General features: G+C 36.5%; 2 protein-coding genes across 11 annotated transcripts in view; one reads left to right on the top strand and one right to left on the bottom strand.

Moving 5' to 3' along the window:
* LOC117334294 (TIMELESS-interacting protein-like) overlaps positions 1 to 10,436 on the bottom strand; it is a 32,516-nt gene extending 22,080 nt beyond the window's left edge. For 9 of the 10 annotated variants that reach the window (XR_004534070.1, XR_004534071.1, XR_004534073.1 and 6 more), the window contains exon 1: positions 2,351 to 2,461. The gene's annotated coding sequence lies outside the window, so the exon portion shown is untranslated. Of the gene's footprint in view, positions 1 to 2,350; positions 2,462 to 10,131 lie in introns of those variants that run through there. The other variant, XM_033893821.1, reaches the window with a different exon arrangement.
* LOC117334295 (ubiquitin-like protein 7) lies at positions 2,612 to 17,662 on the top strand. The gene is made up of 11 exons (XM_033893822.1): positions 2,612 to 3,189; positions 10,438 to 10,630; positions 12,911 to 13,030; positions 13,341 to 13,420; positions 14,025 to 14,109; positions 14,447 to 14,504; positions 14,642 to 14,742; positions 15,608 to 15,672; positions 16,136 to 16,225; positions 16,494 to 16,604; positions 17,161 to 17,662. The coding sequence occupies exons 2-11, from the start codon at positions 10,441 to 10,443 to the stop codon at positions 17,284 to 17,286; spliced, it is 1,026 nt and encodes a 341-aa protein (XP_033749713.1). The 5' UTR covers positions 2,612 to 3,189; positions 10,438 to 10,440; the 3' UTR covers positions 17,287 to 17,662.
* The last annotated feature ends 1,020 nt before the right edge of the window (positions 17,663 to 18,682 follow it).

The following is an 18,682-nucleotide window of genomic DNA, read 5'->3' as shown; positions in this document are numbered from 1 at the left end:
GGGTGGCAAAGCTTCCTGTTTACCTTAAAATGTATACATGATACCAGGCTAAATTAATGTGGGTCAACTATGCCAAGGGACTACTAAAATCTAATGCCAGGTTGTGTATATATACAGGGTCATATAGTGGCTTGAAGACTTCTGATCATTAATAACTGATACGCCTGCACACAACACCTACACTTTAGCCGACCCACTTATAATTATCAGGCTGACAGGGACAGATATATTACTTTAATCAATATGTTAATTTTTCAATTGAATTCTGTTCTGTCTTTCTTCATATTTTTACTTTTCCAACAGTTCATCAGTTCTGTTGCTCCTTCCTTCCTTTATGATGATTTGAATGTGTGTGTAGTGTGTTGGTTAGAACTATCTAATATTGTAACTAAAGGTTCTTTACATCTTCAACAATTAAGCAATTATTGCACAGTAACATAAGGAATAGGCTGATGTAAATCTGTGCTATTGTAATTGCAATATGACCACCATGTGTTTGATAATTGTCACAGACATATAGTTCTATCAAAGTCACTAACATGGGACTTGTCATTGTGTATATGTCTCCAGACTATCCAGCCATGTTTATGGTCTTCAGAATACCTAGCTAGTAGCTATATATGACCAGTCTGACAACAGAAGCTCAGACCACACAGGCTTAATTAACATCATGCCCCATCCCCTGTGTAATTGAATTAGAAGTAACAAGAAATATCTTTAAAAAGATAAACGGCATAGTTTTAATGCTGGTGGTTATGATGTCAAACTGGTGGATGAAATAAATTAACGAACTAATGCATTTCAGCACTGATAACAAAATTATATCAGTTCGAATCATTTTTGGTGATAATAAATAAGACTGCATTTGAATCAGGAATATAATTTTAGTAATATATGTGTTATTTGAAAAGATACATTCACTTATTCAGCTTGCATTCAATCTTAACATTGTTTCATTTTTAACTGCAAATCTTCATTTTGCATTTACCGCTATATCAACCAATCACATTGGTACTTCTTCTTGACCAGTAACGCCACCTGTCGCGTCATATCCAGGGCCAAAAGAATATTATACGGCTATCCCGAAAAATGGGGATTTCAACACCAGTGTCAAACCTGCCGGTACCCAGAAGATGGGTATACTGCAATACAAAATGTGTACAGTACTAAAAGTACTGTGAAGTACTGTGTGATATATAGCTATTTCAGTATCTTGTCTATAATTATCCCATATCTGGCTTATTTTAATGAGAACAATAAGTGCTCAAACAGTGTAACTGTAGATTTTAATGTGTTTTCCATTTTGTCATCCTTACCTCTACTTTGATCAAACCCTCACAAATTTTATTTTATTTAACAGTTGAAGCTATGATTCTTTATCCTTAATTAATTTCAGTATATTTCTGAAGATGGTGCCAATTTCTTCACTAAAACTTTTCCGTAGGAAAACATAACAGAATTTTTGGAATTAAGTTTGAATCTTTTGCTTAAGATTTCACCCCCTACCCCCTTAAATCCAATAATACTTTAATTTTAAGTCAATGGACATAGATGTTTTGTTTTCATTAGTCTGAAAACAATCTTTTTATCATTTACACAAAACATTTATGATTATGTTCTCATAACCACATTTCAACCTTTATTTCATCAACAAATTTTATACTTTTTTAGAATGTCCATGATTCCATTATCAGAATTATAAATCCAATTGACCTTTAGTTTTGGTCACAAAGATATATATGCTCCTTAGAGTCAAACTTGGGAGGGATCATTAAGGGGGTTTTAAAATGTTTTTGCTGAAATTCCATAGTTATCCCAAACAATGATGAGCTAGAATTATCCCAGCAAATGATGGCATTCTAAAATTTGGTAATATGTCCAGAAAGTTTTTCCATCTTATGACAATATGATACATTACATATACTACAACACTAATAATGGTGTCCAGGAATGGCATGACATCATGATCAGTTTTAACAGTTTACACTTCATACAGATCATGGCCCCAATAATTCAAGTAGGCATTTAGCTGTTTCGAGTTCTTTTATTTGAAATGTCATCTTAAATCAGGATATCGTAACTTGACTGATAGTTTAACAAATTTTTTTCTAAAGTCTATAAATATATAATAAAATGAGACTATGATTTGCCCTTCAGACATCTCTTCTTTTTGTGCATAAACATTTATATACACAGTGTTTCAGGCAAAGTGACTCAAATGTCATGTGGATCAGTTAGGTGCTATATAGTAGTAATATGAGGTATCAACATTTAGAATATGTGGTAGTGCACTCAAGCTACTATACATACTTGTGTATTAGCTAATCTATATAGGAGTAAAACACCTTACCTTAATAACCTATGTCAGAGTGGCTGGAGAAGGTCAGTCTGCTCTGCTGGACAAGCAAGTTCACTTTTGTACTACACTTATGACAGAAATAATTAAATACACAAAATCAATGTGAACCTGACCTCACTACAGGATACACTGACCACTGGCTAGTACAGGATACACTGACCACTGGCTAGTACAGGATACACTGACCACTGGCTGTACTTTCTGCAGGAGATGACCTCACCAGGTTAGATCAATAAACACATGCTGGACATCCAACACTGTAGGGGATACTAACACTAACATATACTGGAGAGGATGGAACAACTGGACATCAAAAACTGCAGGGGATACTATCACTCAAACAGATACTGGAGAGGGTAGCACACAGGATCAAACTGGACATCCAGCAATGCAGGGGATACAAATAAGCAGACATAGGATCAAACTGGACATCCAACACTGCAGGGGATATTAACACTCAAACAGATACTGGAGAGGGTAGCAGACATATGATAGGAACAAACTGGACATTCAACAACACTGATGGGGATACTAGACATTTTTATGGTAATAATATCCCAAATTCCTTCCAGATTTCCTAAACTATTTGCTGTTAAGCAGGACAAGAAAAAACTCAGGTCTGATGGCCCGGGCCAGTAGATTTGGTCTGTGAGCAAGTAAATATTGTAGACTATTTGCCCGATTGGCAAGTGTAAAATCAGTAATTGAAGATATTACTGATTCAGTTTAATTGGACCACTATGTTTCACCTTTTGGCAAGTACTTTCGAACCTAAAGAAACCTGCCCGAAGGACCAGTGATGCTGAAAATTTTCTTCTTGCCCTGTTAAGGTAAGAATCAAAGTACTGGAAGTACTGTAAACGAACATTATTGTTTAATGCAAAATCAGTAATCTTCTAAGTTTTAAGTTGATAAATTTACTGATATCGGTTTAGGAATTAATTGCAAATAATTTGAAATGTTTGCAGCTGTTCTGATTTGATTGTACACATGCATGTTTCTGTAAGGTCCTAATTGAAATTGGAAGTTTGTTGATCTATCTTGGATCGATGAAAATAAAATATGTCTTCTTTCTTTCGGGAAGGCATCATCAGTTATAATACAGCCAGGACTCTGTGACCTTATTGATGCCAACTTCTAATATGCACTAAATTTAGGCTAGTTCCATCGTTAGTTTAGCATACATAGTTGCATTTCAACTTAATATGATGAAACACACATAAAGAATTACTGAAAACCAAAACCAGAGCTGCTAATCAAGGCCCGAATTAAGAATGTATCCTATTGAAACTGTACTCATGCAAGCATTTATGGTACTTCAAAACAAAAACACCTGACTCCTTTTGTTCAGGAATCATTTGATGTTAATAAATCTGTATATGAGAAGATAAACTTCTGGTATAATTACAGTATTGTAAACAATGTGATAAAGAATAACAACCAGATAAAGACTATCTTCATCGAATAATTCAGCAAACAGGAAAAGAAAACTTCAAGCTTCATTTTCAACTTCAAACCTGATCACAAAGATTACAATCCATTTGATGGGACGACACATTCCCTATTTATTGTCCTTTTCCAATGTTGATCATCCAATCATACTGAACCACACAATTCAGCAATGTAATTGCACAAATCACATCCTTTATGTGGAGAGAACATTTTTGGGGGTGTTATAAGATTCCATAACTGTATGCAAATTGTGAAGCATTCCATATCTATAACTATATATATACAGTACGTGTATATATTTACACATATCAAAATTGGAATGACACAGGAGATTTGCAAGTTTAAGTTCACCATCAGTCATGGGAGGTTTATGTAAAATGTTATATTTACCGGGGTAATTAGTAATTTTGAGAATATATTTATGAAGCTCTATTCTGTACATTCTACCAGTGCTTAGAGAATGGACACAATTATATGTTCTCCAATGTCAAAATTAATCATATGTAAAATATTAGGGGTTTATTCGCCATTCTAGGCCTGATTGCCGTCATAGTAAAATTACCAAAATGGACTTGAAATCAATATTTTTAAGAGAATGATCTATGACTTGAATATTTCATAAAAATAATTTAATACATCGTTTATTCACTTCATTCAGATCTTCAGACACCGCATAATTTGTGAAGTCATATATAGAAATATATGAACCATTTTGTTATTGATTTATAGTTCATACAAGTAAGCACTAGATGTAAGCAGTAAGTATATGTACCGCTATCTACTGGCAGGGCTTTGAGTATAGTAGACTACACTCGCTTTGTGGATATTGACAGTATAACATATATTTACATACTAATTCAATTTTAGAATTATAACTGAAATCTTGTAACAGCATGGCACAAATAGTCATCTGAACATGTGTTGTATATTGAAAAATTATTTAGGTAAATATTAACTCATTTGCTTGACTTTTAGAATTGTAACTGAAATCTTGTAACAGCATGGCACAAATAGTCATCTGAACATATGTTGTATATTGAAAAATCATTTAGGTAAATATTAACTCATTTGCTTGACTTTTAGAATTGTAACTGAAATCTTGTAACAGCATGGCACAAATAGTCATCTGAACATGTGTTGTATATTGAAAAATTGTTTAGGTAAATATTAACTCATTTGCTTGACTTCAATTTTCAATTTATCAATTCATTGATTACTGTGTTTGAAGTATGGTGTAGCGAGAATTTCAAGTCTTGATCATGACTTGATGAACGTTCTAAATTAACAAATTATCAAAATGAATTTGTTTGAAAAATAACACAAGTTCCACAGCAATATTATATAGAGAATCAATCACACTATTTCAGAAGTTATAAAACTACAAATAACAATTAATGGCTGAATATCAAATTAAGTGAATATCACAAGTCTTTTTGCATTTGTTTTTAGATAATCCGGATTTCCGTTTTCCGGCTATAAAAAAAATACGTAGGAGTAGTGCATACTAAACGTAGCCATATCATGTAACAGTTGAATTTAATCAGATTGACTCAGAGGTTAATCTAGACCAATTTTACTACCGAAATTGGGTAGTATTCCCCACTGATGGTGTTTTCCCCTTTGAATAAAAACAAATTCCCCATCAAGAAAAAATGCCATAAAACAGGGGAAAATTCTCCAAAACAGGGGATCTCCCCCAAATTTAATGAAATATGTAAGAATTATAGCAAATAAAAGCTGTCAAATGTTAAAATTTAAAGAATAATTCAAGACACTGCCGCCCCTTTATTTCCCCTAAATTTCATAATGGGTAGTATTCCCCAAATCCTAGATTAGCCCTGTGACTTAACATGAACTAACACCGTCTCAGTAGTTCGTCACGATCTAAAATTTGATTGTGAATTCGGTATTTTGCAAATTCTTTCAAAATACTTCCAGGTCTCTATACACACACCAAAGATTAATAGATCCTATATTGGGTCCATTCTCTCGTAAAAATGTCGATTTGGGTCCACTATCGGCCATTTCAGTAATTCAACTCTAACAACAATCGGGCCGCGATTCGCAAATGAAAAATTAATTTAAAATTTGTAAACCTCTAATATTTTACATACGATACAAATAGGCATTGAAAAACATATATGTGGGTCAATTCTGTGAAAATAATGCCAATTTAGGCCTATATTATAATTAAGCCCCGTTTTTCTTCGTTTCGGTATTTCCAAGTCTGCTTCACCTGTGGTCCGTTTCAGTAAATATTCTCGACTTTGCCGAAATAAAAACAAGCTATATAATTGTTCATTTTAAACATGACAACTGCCAACCACACGTATCTAAAAATGTTATTGTGGATATCATCTGAATATTGCCGTAGTTATCTGTCACTTCGATTGTAAACCGATTGCCAAAGTCATGGAAGAATCGACCAATCAAATTGGTTTAACGTTTGATTTCCGTAATCTTGCAATTACCTCCCTTACAACAGTAAATACGTTCTAAGTATCGCCTACAACAACCAATCCCGTGCACATGGCAACAAGATATTATCATTTGCATTTGATTTATTGGTCGTTTTCGTCAAAGGAAAATGGAATATGGAAATCGATGACAATGTTAACGCTATGACCAGTCACCCTGACCACAAATGCCACCTAGTATCTATCTTTCTCGCAAACATGTTCAGTAACCTATAGTATGATACAATGTATCGTCTCGTACCTACAGTATGATACAATGTATCGTCTCGTATGCCGTTATTGATATATTTCTTTCTCTAAATTATACAAAAACTCATCTAGTTGATAATGATGTAACATTCTAGAATATATATATTACAAATTTAAGTAAATCGCAGACATATTTGCAGACCTATGCTATAATGTCAGCCGTTTTGGAATGAACACGGAAGAGCAAAACTTTCTAAACATCCGGAGACGAATGCGCCTGCGCAATATTTGTTTACATAAATATATTGACCTGGAGTTATTCGCAAAGTTCAGGTTCATTTAGTCTTCACATTTCGCTAGCGTTATGCATTTCTCAAATCGTATGCATCTTGAAAACATCTACTGAATACATTTCAACATTTTCGGAAAAACAACTACATAAAACGAAGATGTTTTTGCAAGTAAATTATTTGAAGCGTAAGGCAATGGGGGCAGCCATATTTCATTGAAACAGACAGTAGATGGCGTATTGGTGAATGTGGCTACCAAATATGGTCATATTTCTCAGTCCAGTTCTTGATGGCAATAACCGAACATTAATGTTCGTTTAAAAACTGAAGCTTTATGAGGGTTCTAGAGAGCTAAGTGGACACCCAACACTGGAGGGGATACTGGACACACAACACTGGAGGGGATACTGGACACCCAACACTTGAGGGGATACTGGACACCCAACACTTGAGGGGATACTGGTCACCCAACACTGGAGGGGATACTGGACACCCAACACTGGAGGTGATACTGGACACAAACACTGGAGGGGATACTGGACACCCAACACTTGAGGGGATACTGGACACCCAACACTTGAGGGGATACTGGTCACCCAACACTGGAGGGGATACTGGACACCCAACACTGGAGGTGATACTGGACACAAACACTGGAGGGGATACTGGACACCCAACACTTGAGGGGATACTGGACACCCAACACTGGAGGGGATACTGGACACCTAACACTGGAGGGGATACTGGACACCCAACACTGGAGAGGATACTGGACACTCAACACTGGAGAGGATACTGGACACCCAACACTGGAGGGGATACTGTACACCCAACACTGGAGGGGATACTGGACACCCGACACTGGAGAGGATACTGGACACCCAACACTGGAGGGTAAACTGGTCACACAACACTGGAGGGGATACTGGACACCCAACACTGGAGGGGATACTGGACACCTAACACTGGAGGGGATACTGGACACCCAACACTTGAGGGGATACTGGTCACCCAACACTGGAGGGGATACTGGGCACTCAACACTGGAGGGGATACTGGTCACCAACACTGGAGGGGATACAGGACACCCAACACTGGAGGGGATACTGGTTACCCAACACTGGAGGGGATACTGGACACCCGACACTGGAGAGGATACTGGACACCAAACACTGGAGGGGATACTGGACACACAACACTGGAGGGGATACTGGACACCCAACACTGGAGGAGACACTGGACACCCAACACTGGAGAGGATACTGGACACACAACACTGGATGGGATACTGGACACCCAACACTGGAGGGGATACTGTACACCCAACACTGGAGGGGATACTGGGCACCCAACACTGGAGGGTAAACTGGTCACACAACACTGGAGGGGATACTGGACACCCAACACTGGAGGGGATACTGGACACCAACACTGGAGGGGATACTGGACACACAACACTGGAGGGGATACTGGACACACAACACTGGAGGGGATACTGGACACCCAACACTGGAGGGGATACTGGACACCAACACTTGAGGGGATACTGGACACCCAACACTGGAGGTGATACTGGACACACAACACTGGAGGTGATACTGGACACCTAACACTAGAGGGGATACTGTACACCCAACACTAGAGGTGATACTGGACACCCTACACTGGAGGTGATACTGGACACCCTACACTGGAGGGGATACTGGACACCAACACTTGAGGGGATACTGTACACCCAACACTGGAGGGGATACTGGACACCCTACACTGGAGGTGATACTGGACACACAACACTGGAGGTGATACTGGTCACCCAACACTGGAAGTGATACTGGTCACCCAACACTGGAGGTGATACTGGACACACAACACTGGAGGTGATACTGGACACCTAACACTAGAGGGGATACTGTACACCCAACACTAGAGGGGATACTGGACACCCTACACTGGAGGGGATACTGGACACCAACACTTGAGGGGATACTGTACACCCAACACTGGATGGGATACTGGACAACCTACACTGGAGGTGATACTGGACACACAACACTGGAGGTGATACTGGTCACCCAACACTGGAGGTGATACTGGTCACCCAACACTGGAGGGGATACTGGACACCCAACCCTAGAGGGGATACTGGACACCCTACACTGGAGGTGATACTGGACACACAACACTGGAGGTGATACTGGTCACCCAACACTCGAGAGGATACTGGACACCCGACACTGGAGAGGATACTGGACACCCAACACTTGAGGGGATACTGGTCACCCAACACTGGAGGGGATACTGGACACCCAACACTAGAGGGGATACTGGACACCCAACACTGGAGGGGATACTGGACACCTAACACTAGAGGTGATACTGGACACCCAACACTGGAGGGGATACTGTACACCCAACACTGGAGGGGATACTGGACACCCAACACTTGAGGGTAAACTGGTCACACAACACTGGAGGGGATACTGGACACCCAACACTGGTGGGGATACTGGACACCCAACACTGGAGGGGATACTGGACACCAACACTGGAGGGGATACTGGACACCCAACACTGGAGGGTATACTGGACACCAACACTGGAGGGGATACTGGACACCCAACACTGGAGGTGATACTGGACACCCAACACTGGAGAGGATACTGGACACCTAACACTAGAGGGGATATCGGAGATATAGTTTGTGTAAGATATATTGGTGTGTTCCCTGAATGCCTGCATATTGGCAATAGGCAGAGACATCAAAGGGAGGCTAATTATATTGCTGTATAATACTCTAGTTCTATTTTCAATGACCCATTAGCTAATCCTTATCATGAAGAGCTCTGTCCGTATTTAAAAAAAAAATAGACTAGCAACTCGCCTGCACCTGCTGGCAGCGACTAATTTTCGTACTTCAAGTCAAAGTTACATAAATTTCCAAGTATAATTCAAAGAACTATGGCTATCTTTTGACTCTGAGAGTCGTACTAAGGTAAAATTTAAAACTTTTTTTGCTATCTACATTTTTGGGTCAAAAGTAACCTATATCTGCTGTAATTTCTTTGCATTTTCAACTTATTTCAATCACTTGCCATGCTTACATCCATGGTTATATTTTGTTGAAATTTTATGTGTTGGATACATTATACAAATTGTATGCATTTTGTCAGAATAAATCTACTTAGCTATAGCTACTGTTGCACAGTTGTTTATGCTGAATGTTTACCGTAGATCTAACATGTGGAATATTTAGCGCGACTGAAAAGGTTTATCTGATTACTTATCCTGTGTATGTTCTATATATCATGCTTTATCTCAAGCAAAAGAACTTAAAAACTACAAAAAGAAGACAAATAATACTTACATTACACTGTTGTCTGTGTGCTTTTCTCTCAGTTCTATAACTTCAATGTTGATTTTCGCGGTAACTTCACCGGAAGTTGTAATATGTCGGATGTAGAGCTAATAAATGAAAGTGAAAGTAGAAAAAAAATCACACTGATTTATATCCTGTCAGTATTATTGTTGATCTTCTCCAGTAATTTATCCCTTAGATATGTTCGAAACTAGTGAGTATACATAGTGAATGTATTAAAGATAAAGTCATAGAAATAATTGTACAACTTATAGTGATAGCCTAGAATGCGTTTTATTTCCCACAATTCATTAGGAGATGGGGACCGGAAGCAGTATAGATACACAACGAAGGAATACTGCAGTCATGGCATCCGTCTCTGTATGCAACAGGACCATCCATGGAAAGTCTGAGCGGACAAAGCTAAATCTCGTGAATCTGAAAGGGAAAGTCTCAATTTTGAAAGACGAAATTTCTAGGGTGATCAACTTACCTTCACCGGACTTTGGTAACACAATACACATTTGTTTTTGTTTACACCGTTACAAAATCATGAAATCTGTCAAAAAGAATCAAAGTAGGCCTAAAGATGTATTATTTAATAAGGCTAGACTAATATTTGCTGAATTTGTCTACTTTGGTTTGAACTTATTTCGTGATCTTTTTAAGATATTTATGCGAAAAAAATCAAAGGGTCGGTGTGGTTTGTACTCATGATCAATGGTGGTAGAGAATTTGTGTATCCCGAGCCGAGCCCGAGCTTTTTGACCCGAGCCCGAGCTTTGGATATTTTCGTTTTCTCCTTCATTACTGAATGGATTAAAGTGATTTTTTCTACCAAGATTTGATTTCATGTTTTAAATCAATCCGTGTAAGTGGATTTTCATAAAATGTATTTTAACGTCCTAAATCGACGATTTTAATTTTCCAGGGGGAGAATTTGTGTAGCCCGCAATCAAGCGTGACTATTCATGTTTTTTGCTAATTATTTCCGATACATGCTTTTATTTAGATATATTACGAGATACAAACAACAAGTAAACATAGCTGATTTTAAAAATATAAATTTCAACATGTATCTTATGTGACTTGGTGTCAAATTTTGACATTTCTGTAACCGCGCCGACGATCAACGAACTCGCCGTGTTTACCGAGCTTTCACCGAGCCCGTGCTAAGGGCAGATAACTCTACCGATCCCGAGCTTTGTGACTGTACAATAGTAAAGCCTTTAGTGTAGTGCCGAGCTATATATGTGAATTGATTGTGATTAAAACATAAAAATGGCTTGAGATTAAACTTAATTCAAATTGAGTGTTATTGACAGACTCTAATATTCCGCAAGCAGGTAAGTATAATTCACAAAAGTCGTTAGCAGTAGCCGCATTAAGGGATAATAAGGTAACTCATGTTCCATCTGCCAAGACATTTTTAGTTGAAGGTTCGCAGGGAGATAAGTATGCAGTTCAGTTACATCCCAAAGAGAAATGTCAGTGTCCGTCTATAGGTACTTATTATCACATTATAGCTGCTAAGTTAAGTATAGGAATAGATGATTCAGTAGGTAACAATAGTTTCTCCAATGAAATCTGATCAAATCTCTCCCCTCCATGATATTTCAGACATCGGTACTCCTAAAAAGCCCAAACCTAGGTCTACATTATCTTTAACAAATAGGAGATTATCAAATATAATGGAAGAGAAGGAAGACATATCCAAAGACGTGAGTATTAAACAGTCAGAAGAAAATACACTAAGTGGTGATCACGTGAGTATAAATCAACCAGAGGAAATTGCCCCGACTGATGATGTTGTAAGTATAAACGAGCCTATTGTTATCACTAGTCCTAAGGTAAAGCCTAATAGAAAACGACTTTCGTTGCCAAAAAGACACAAACCAAAGGTAAGTGATATATTAGAAGATCTTTCAGATGATAGACCGTCAATTTGTAAGCCAGTAGAAACAAAACGTATTTGGATGGATAACGGTAAGAGTACAATAAGTTTTAAAGAAAAAGATGATATTTTAAAGGACAGAAAATTATGCGGAAATACTATGTGTTATGTTCAGGACATTTTAAAGAAACAATTTCCTAATATAAACGGTATGCAAGATACAGGCTACGCTCCAGTTTTGAGAAACGGTAAGTGGGATTATGCTTTACGAATGAAACCGGTAGATCGGTAGGGTTATCTGCCCTTAGCACGGGCTCGGTGAAAGCTCGGTAAACACGGCGAGTACATTGTACGTTGATCGTCGGCGCGGTTACAAAAATGTCAAAATTTGACACCAAGTCACATTAAATATATGTTGAAATATATATTTTTAAAATCAGCTATGTTTACTTGTTGTTTGTATCTCGTAATATATCTAAATAAAAGCATGTATCGGAAATAATTAGCAAAAAACATGAATAGTCACGCTTGATTGCGGGCTACACAAATTCTCCCCCTAAAAAATGAAAAATGTGTATTTTGGACGTTAAAATACATTTTACGAAAATCCACTTACACAGATTGATTTAAAACATGAAATCAAATCCTGGTAGAAAAAATCACTTTAATCCATTCAGTAATGAAGGAGAAAAACGAAAATATCCAAAGCTCGGGCTCGGGTCAAAAGCTCGGGCTCGGCTCGGGACACACAAATTCTCTACCACCATGAACAATTCCCTTCCCAATGAGTTAGAAAGAAAAGCCGGAGTGGAATCAATGGGTAGCTTTGCTAAGGCGACTGGCCGACTGTAATCTACATCTACATACATACATTTACTATTTTTAACTTTCCAGACCTGGTATATTGTGGACAGAGGCTTGACGATGACAAACAAATTGAACAGTATGGACTTAAAAATGGCTCAACAGTGTTTGCACTAAAGAGGCACCAACAGTATCCTGTGAATGATGCAGGTAATAAGTTAAACAATGAATGAAACATGTTTCAGAATGGACAGTAATAACATAACATAGGTATTATAGCAGTGTTTGATGACATTGTTTTATTGTTTGAAGAATGTTTGCCAAAGTTAACAAACCTGACATAGCATAAACAATGATCACTGATTTGTCCTTCTTAATATAATCGATAGTACACTGTAATTAGTAAATAAAAACTTTATGCGAATACAATAGCATCATAAATGTTAACTCCAGAGTAGATGTAGAACACTATGTTTAACAATATGTGTCCATTTTGGTACAAACAATTGATGTTTTGCAGAACACATGACTCCAGTTGCTGTTAAGAATTTGGTAGCAACATTGAGATCAGCTTTACTAAATCCTGCCTACAGAACAACGGTATGTAGAACATAGTTAGTTTGTAGACATGATATCTACATAAAATTCTTGTAATGTGAGTATGTACAGATATATATTAGGGTTCAGTATGTAATGTCAATAGACTCAGCTATTTATCGAGTTAGAAAGTAAGCAAAAGAACCACTAGGTTGAATATGTGTCTTTGAATGCGAAGGAACTTATTAAAAGACATAACATTCTATGGTGATATTGTATTATGTATATGAACATCATACTTTCACATGTAAACAGACCAAAAAAACAAATGGATACTTATTTGGTTGTTTATAATATCCAGGTGTTGCAGAAATAATTGGTTTCTAATCTTAACTTTAACTTTAAGGGATTGATGCTAATGTTCCCAAAAGTTGATCCAATACTCCAACAATGCTAGAGGTTGACATGGCAAGAAATATATAATAGGCCACTATGTCACAGTCGGCACAATAACATCAGATAATAACTCAGCCTGACTAGCGGCCTCTTATGTTATGGGAGTAGTAAAATAGATGATTAATTTTAAAATGCTATTTCAATATGATCTTTGTCGCTTACGGATGTCTTTTAATCTGAATCAATACATGTCCTTCATGTTTGGTTACAGGTTGAAAGAATATTAAATGAACCTGATGCCATGGAGAACATTATTGCTGCCACCCCTGGCTTAGACAAGGACCCTGTTGCTTTAGGTAAAACGAAATGAGCCTTGATTTAAAAGTTGAAAATGCTTCATTTGTGAAGTTGAAAATGCTCAAATTATCAGAAAAATATGACACATTTGATTGCATACCTAATTCATTTTAGAAAAATGGAAAACAAGCTTGAAATCATCTATATCACAATATTAGCAATGTCTGTATGGATAGGTAACAAGATTGTGACACAACTACAATAAATTGTACAGTCTAGATTATATCATTGGAATCATTTCTTATAGACTAGGCATAAACAAACATCAGATGACATTAAGAGTGAAAGAATTTTGAAAGATGGTTGATGGTATCAGTCTTGTTTTTTTCTTTACAGCAATGTTGCAAGACCAGGAACTCTTAGCTATACTAGCCCACCCCGGTAACATACAAAAGTAAGTCAATGGTAATAGTACTATATAAGTAATATAAAGATAGGTTGATGCCTGTTATTGCTATGATACATTAGTTCACTAGATGTATAAACCCTGATAATATGAAAATCTTACAAATATGATTTTATTGTAAACAGAATTGTAGAGAAGCACCCATCCTTTGGTCAGGCAGCCACACTCATAGCAGCAGAGGTCAGCAAAGAAGGAAGCAGGGAGGACTCGGACCACACAGCAACTGGTAAAATAACATTATTAAAACAGTTTCATTAAAAAATGAGTTATGTTGTTAGTTTGGTCTCATAGCTATAGTAAATTTTGATTATGCAGATTGCTTAATGAGGTCCCATTCTGATAAAATATTTCTGGCATTTCATACAGATTGTTCTGTTTTATTAACAAACCTAAACAGGTTAACATGGAATCCAAACTCTGAATTTGATAGTGGTAAAGGTAGTTCACTAGGCCTAAAACAAAATTACTTGGTTCTCAGTCCCTCCCTCATTTGCTTTAAGTAAAAACAAGCCACTCATCTTATGTTTTCCTGGTTGAATAAATCAAAATCTCCCTTGTTATTCTTTGGAAGAAGAATGTGTGGAAAAAGATCACCAACAAACTTTTCTCCTGTAATATCTATTATACTTTTTAACCATAAAATCAGAGCATGTTCATTAATATGAAACAAAGAAAAAGAACCTACATTTTGAAGCAGGTATATGAAAATGGATAATGATTGGTTTAAGAAATTAAAAAACAAATGCCCTCATCTGTTTTTTACCAATAAAATGATAAAAAAATTAACTCCCTCATCTCTTTTTAAAAAAAAATTGCCATTGAAACACGAAATTAATTTTATTTAGCCTTAGCTATATATAGCTTTAAAAAGGTATTCTTGTTAAACATTATAGCCAACTGAATAATTTCCGTGATGTATAGATTCATGGGAGATCATGAATTAATACAGTATTGATAAACTAGCCTAAGGGTGATTTCTGTATACTGCTGTTACATGTTTTGATTGACTGACTTTGTTGTACTTCTTGTTCTACTTTATATCTCCTAACTAGGTGGTATATTATGTTCATTTGACATTATTTGTACTGTAGGAACCTATTCCCTCGATCAGATGTCAGATGATGAGGACATGCCAAACAATCGACCAGAACCAACTGTAAGTTTAGATATTTATATCAAGTTTGCTGAGATTTACTTCTATCTGGAACTATGCAGTATTAGTTTTCAAGTTTTGTACCCTCCCAGATATTTTATTGTTTCTAAATCATTGATTACGTCTCAATGTATCAAGGGCAAATACACATATATAAAATTAAAATTGTCCATAGCACATACTGTCAATTGTTTTCAAAAGATATCAAGTAACATATTTATGACATTTTAAAGCAAGGCTGATCAGAATTGTACAAGATACTGTGTTAAACGATCAAGTTGGTTGCCATCTTGAAAGATATTCTCTGTGGTTTTGGCCGAGTGATTATGGGTGATATCAGCCAGGCACAAAGGTTGCCCTTGCTGACTTTCTATTTTCAGTGAAACATTGTTTTTCCCTGCCTTACATTGTGTCTGTTTTTCCCTGCCTTACATTGTGTCTCTAATAAATCAATTATGTGTTACAGATGATTGGGGGACAAGCCATCACAGCTTCACAGCTGTCTGCTGCTCTAGCCGCTGCCACAGGAAGTCCACAGCAACCACCTCCAGATCAGGTAAATTAGTTAAATTCTAAACCTATTATGAAAATAATTAATGTCATCAATTCTTCTATCTATTTATTTTGTGATAATGCTTGAAAACTTACAAATGAATATGTAATTAAACATATTATCTCAGGCTTGGAAATTCTACTTTTCAGAAACTTGCTAATGCATGGTACACATGCATATGCTTTAATAGCTCAAAAATGAAATTTCAACTGCTCCTTGATGCATACCTCTTCAGAATTGTGTGTATACATCTAACTTAATATTTTCACAGGGTAACCAACCACCAGCCTACAATGCAGAACAAAGACCTGGAGGTTCATCAGGGTCAAGCATCACACAGGATTTTTTCCAGCAGGCAATTCAACAGGCAACAGCAACCCAGGTAAGGTATAACACGTACGTTACTGATACCTTCTGTCCTGTTCCTGGTCAGTTAGTCTTTAAATGTAACCGACCGTATTCCTGAAAAAGCGTCTTTTATTCCAAAGAAGTTCACATTTTTATGTGTATATTAGTATTGCATATATTATGTAATCCATCACTCATATTTTATCATAAAATCACAATCAGTTGATTTGATGACCAGAATAACTTCAATAGAATTTTTCTTTCACAATAGAATTTTTCTTTCACATTAGTTATATTTGATGACAGAATAACTTCAATAGAATTTTTCTTTCACATTAGTTAAGATACAGTCATGCCTACTAGTTATGACATCAAGTTAACACATTACTCATTGGATAGCTTTGATCCCTTCACCTTTGAAAGAATTGGGATGGAAAGTCATCCTTGTCAGGGTAAAAAAGTGACTTGTGACCCACATTCTTGTTCATGGAAATTGTCATTGATGATTTGAAAACAGCTTTCAATACTTATGCACACCATATATTACATGTTACGAGATGCACCACTTATCAGCCTAAGTTTGTCCCCAGGGTCAGATACAGCAGCTGAGAGACATGGGAATCACGGATGAGGCCCTAGCAAGGCGTGCTCTTCAAGCAACAGGAGGCGACATCCATGCTGCATTAGACCTTATCTTTGGTGATGGACATTTCTGAAAACCTTGTCACAGTTAAGCTTTTAAGGATACTTGGTACAACATAAACTGCAAAGGAATTAATCAACACATCTACCAAAAGAAACCATCCCAGAAGGTTCTTTGCATACATGTTGACAAATAGCTTGGCTACTTTATTTGGTCATTTACAATATGTGTGAACCATGCTGTATGAAATAAGTTCAGTGGTAAAGATAACAATAAATTTCTAATTTATAGAATTATTAGAATGAGTTTTTGTAAAAGCTTGTTTATTTAAAACAATTGTATTGAAGCAACAGTTGATGCATTTAAGTGTATGTGATATCAAATAATTCTTGTGAAATTTGACAAAATTCCATGAAAATGTTTGTGCAATAAAAAGCTATAATAGTTAAGGAGTGTATTGTTGTAATACATGCATTTTGTAAGATTTGTTGCAAGATTGGGGGGAAAAAAAGATTTTGTAACTTAGATTAAAATAAGATATTTATTTTTGCACACAACGAAAAAAAAAAAAAAAAAAAAAAGAAGAATGCCATTGGCTTCAACTGTCATCTGACTATATAAAGACCCTTGTACCAGACTAGAATGTAGTATACATTCTCACTTGCAGTATAGTAGTACAATGTACTACTAAGAACAGTTGCGATTCCATCGGAAAATTTGGACCAGTTTGAAAAATAAGAACATTTGATCAGGAATATCTCGGGATCATTCCTCTTAAGAAGTACAGGAAGAATATTTTTCAAACATCACGTGTTCCCCAGCCCTTGGTCCGTAGTTGTGCCCTTTCAACTTTGGATTGGATTGGAAAACAAAATGGCTGACAGACAGCCATCTTTGATTTTGGCTGTTGAAGTTTATCACTATTCAGAAAGTTCTTAGACCTTTTTTTTTTTTTTTTTTTACATTTCATATGAAAGTTTTCGTTGTTATCAAATAATTTATCAAGGGCAAATGAGGAAAGAATGAAAACTTGTGAAAAGGACAGTCTTCAGCCCACCATTATCGGATGGTGGGCAGTTCATATCACCATTTGTCTGTCCGTCTATCCATAACCAATCCCTGTTATCCCTGTTTTACGAGATCTTTCTTTTCATAAGGAGGTTCCCCTTGTCTATAGTTGTGCATGCTCAAATTTGAGACAGATTGGAAAACAAAATGGCCATCAAGCAGTCAGTTGGAAATTTATCATTATTTCTGAAAGTTCTTGATGAATCTTTCTCAAATTTCATATATAGGCTTTCCTTACCAAGTAGTCTCTTGTTGTACATACTAGTATTGAATTTCTAGACTGATTAGAAAACGAAATGACAAACGGCCATCCATTTCCAATTTTTCACACACGTAAATTGATTATTGCAAGTGTACATATTATCAAAAATTTCTTCATGGATCATTTGAATTTGACAATG

This window comes from Pecten maximus, chromosome 9 (assembly GCF_902652985.1).
Source record: "Pecten maximus chromosome 9, xPecMax1.1, whole genome shotgun sequence".
NCBI lineage: Eukaryota > Metazoa > Mollusca > Bivalvia > Pectinida > Pectinidae > Pecten > Pecten maximus.
Note: the sequence above shows the minus strand (reverse complement) of the source record. Positions and strands in the feature narration are given on the sequence as shown.

Bases quoted from the DNA above. Each gene is read 5' to 3' on its own strand.
- LOC117334295 (XM_033893822.1), top strand. From the start codon at position 10,441: ATGGGGACCGGAAGCAGTATAGATACACAACGAAGGAATACTGCAGTC. The intron at 10,631-12,910 runs GTAACACAATAC...TTAACTTTCCAG, and splicing joins CTTACCTTCACCGGACTTTG to ACCTGGTATATTGTGGACAG. The intron at 15,673-16,135 runs GTAAGTTTAGAT...TATGTGTTACAG, and splicing joins ACAATCGACCAGAACCAACT to ATGATTGGGGGACAAGCCAT.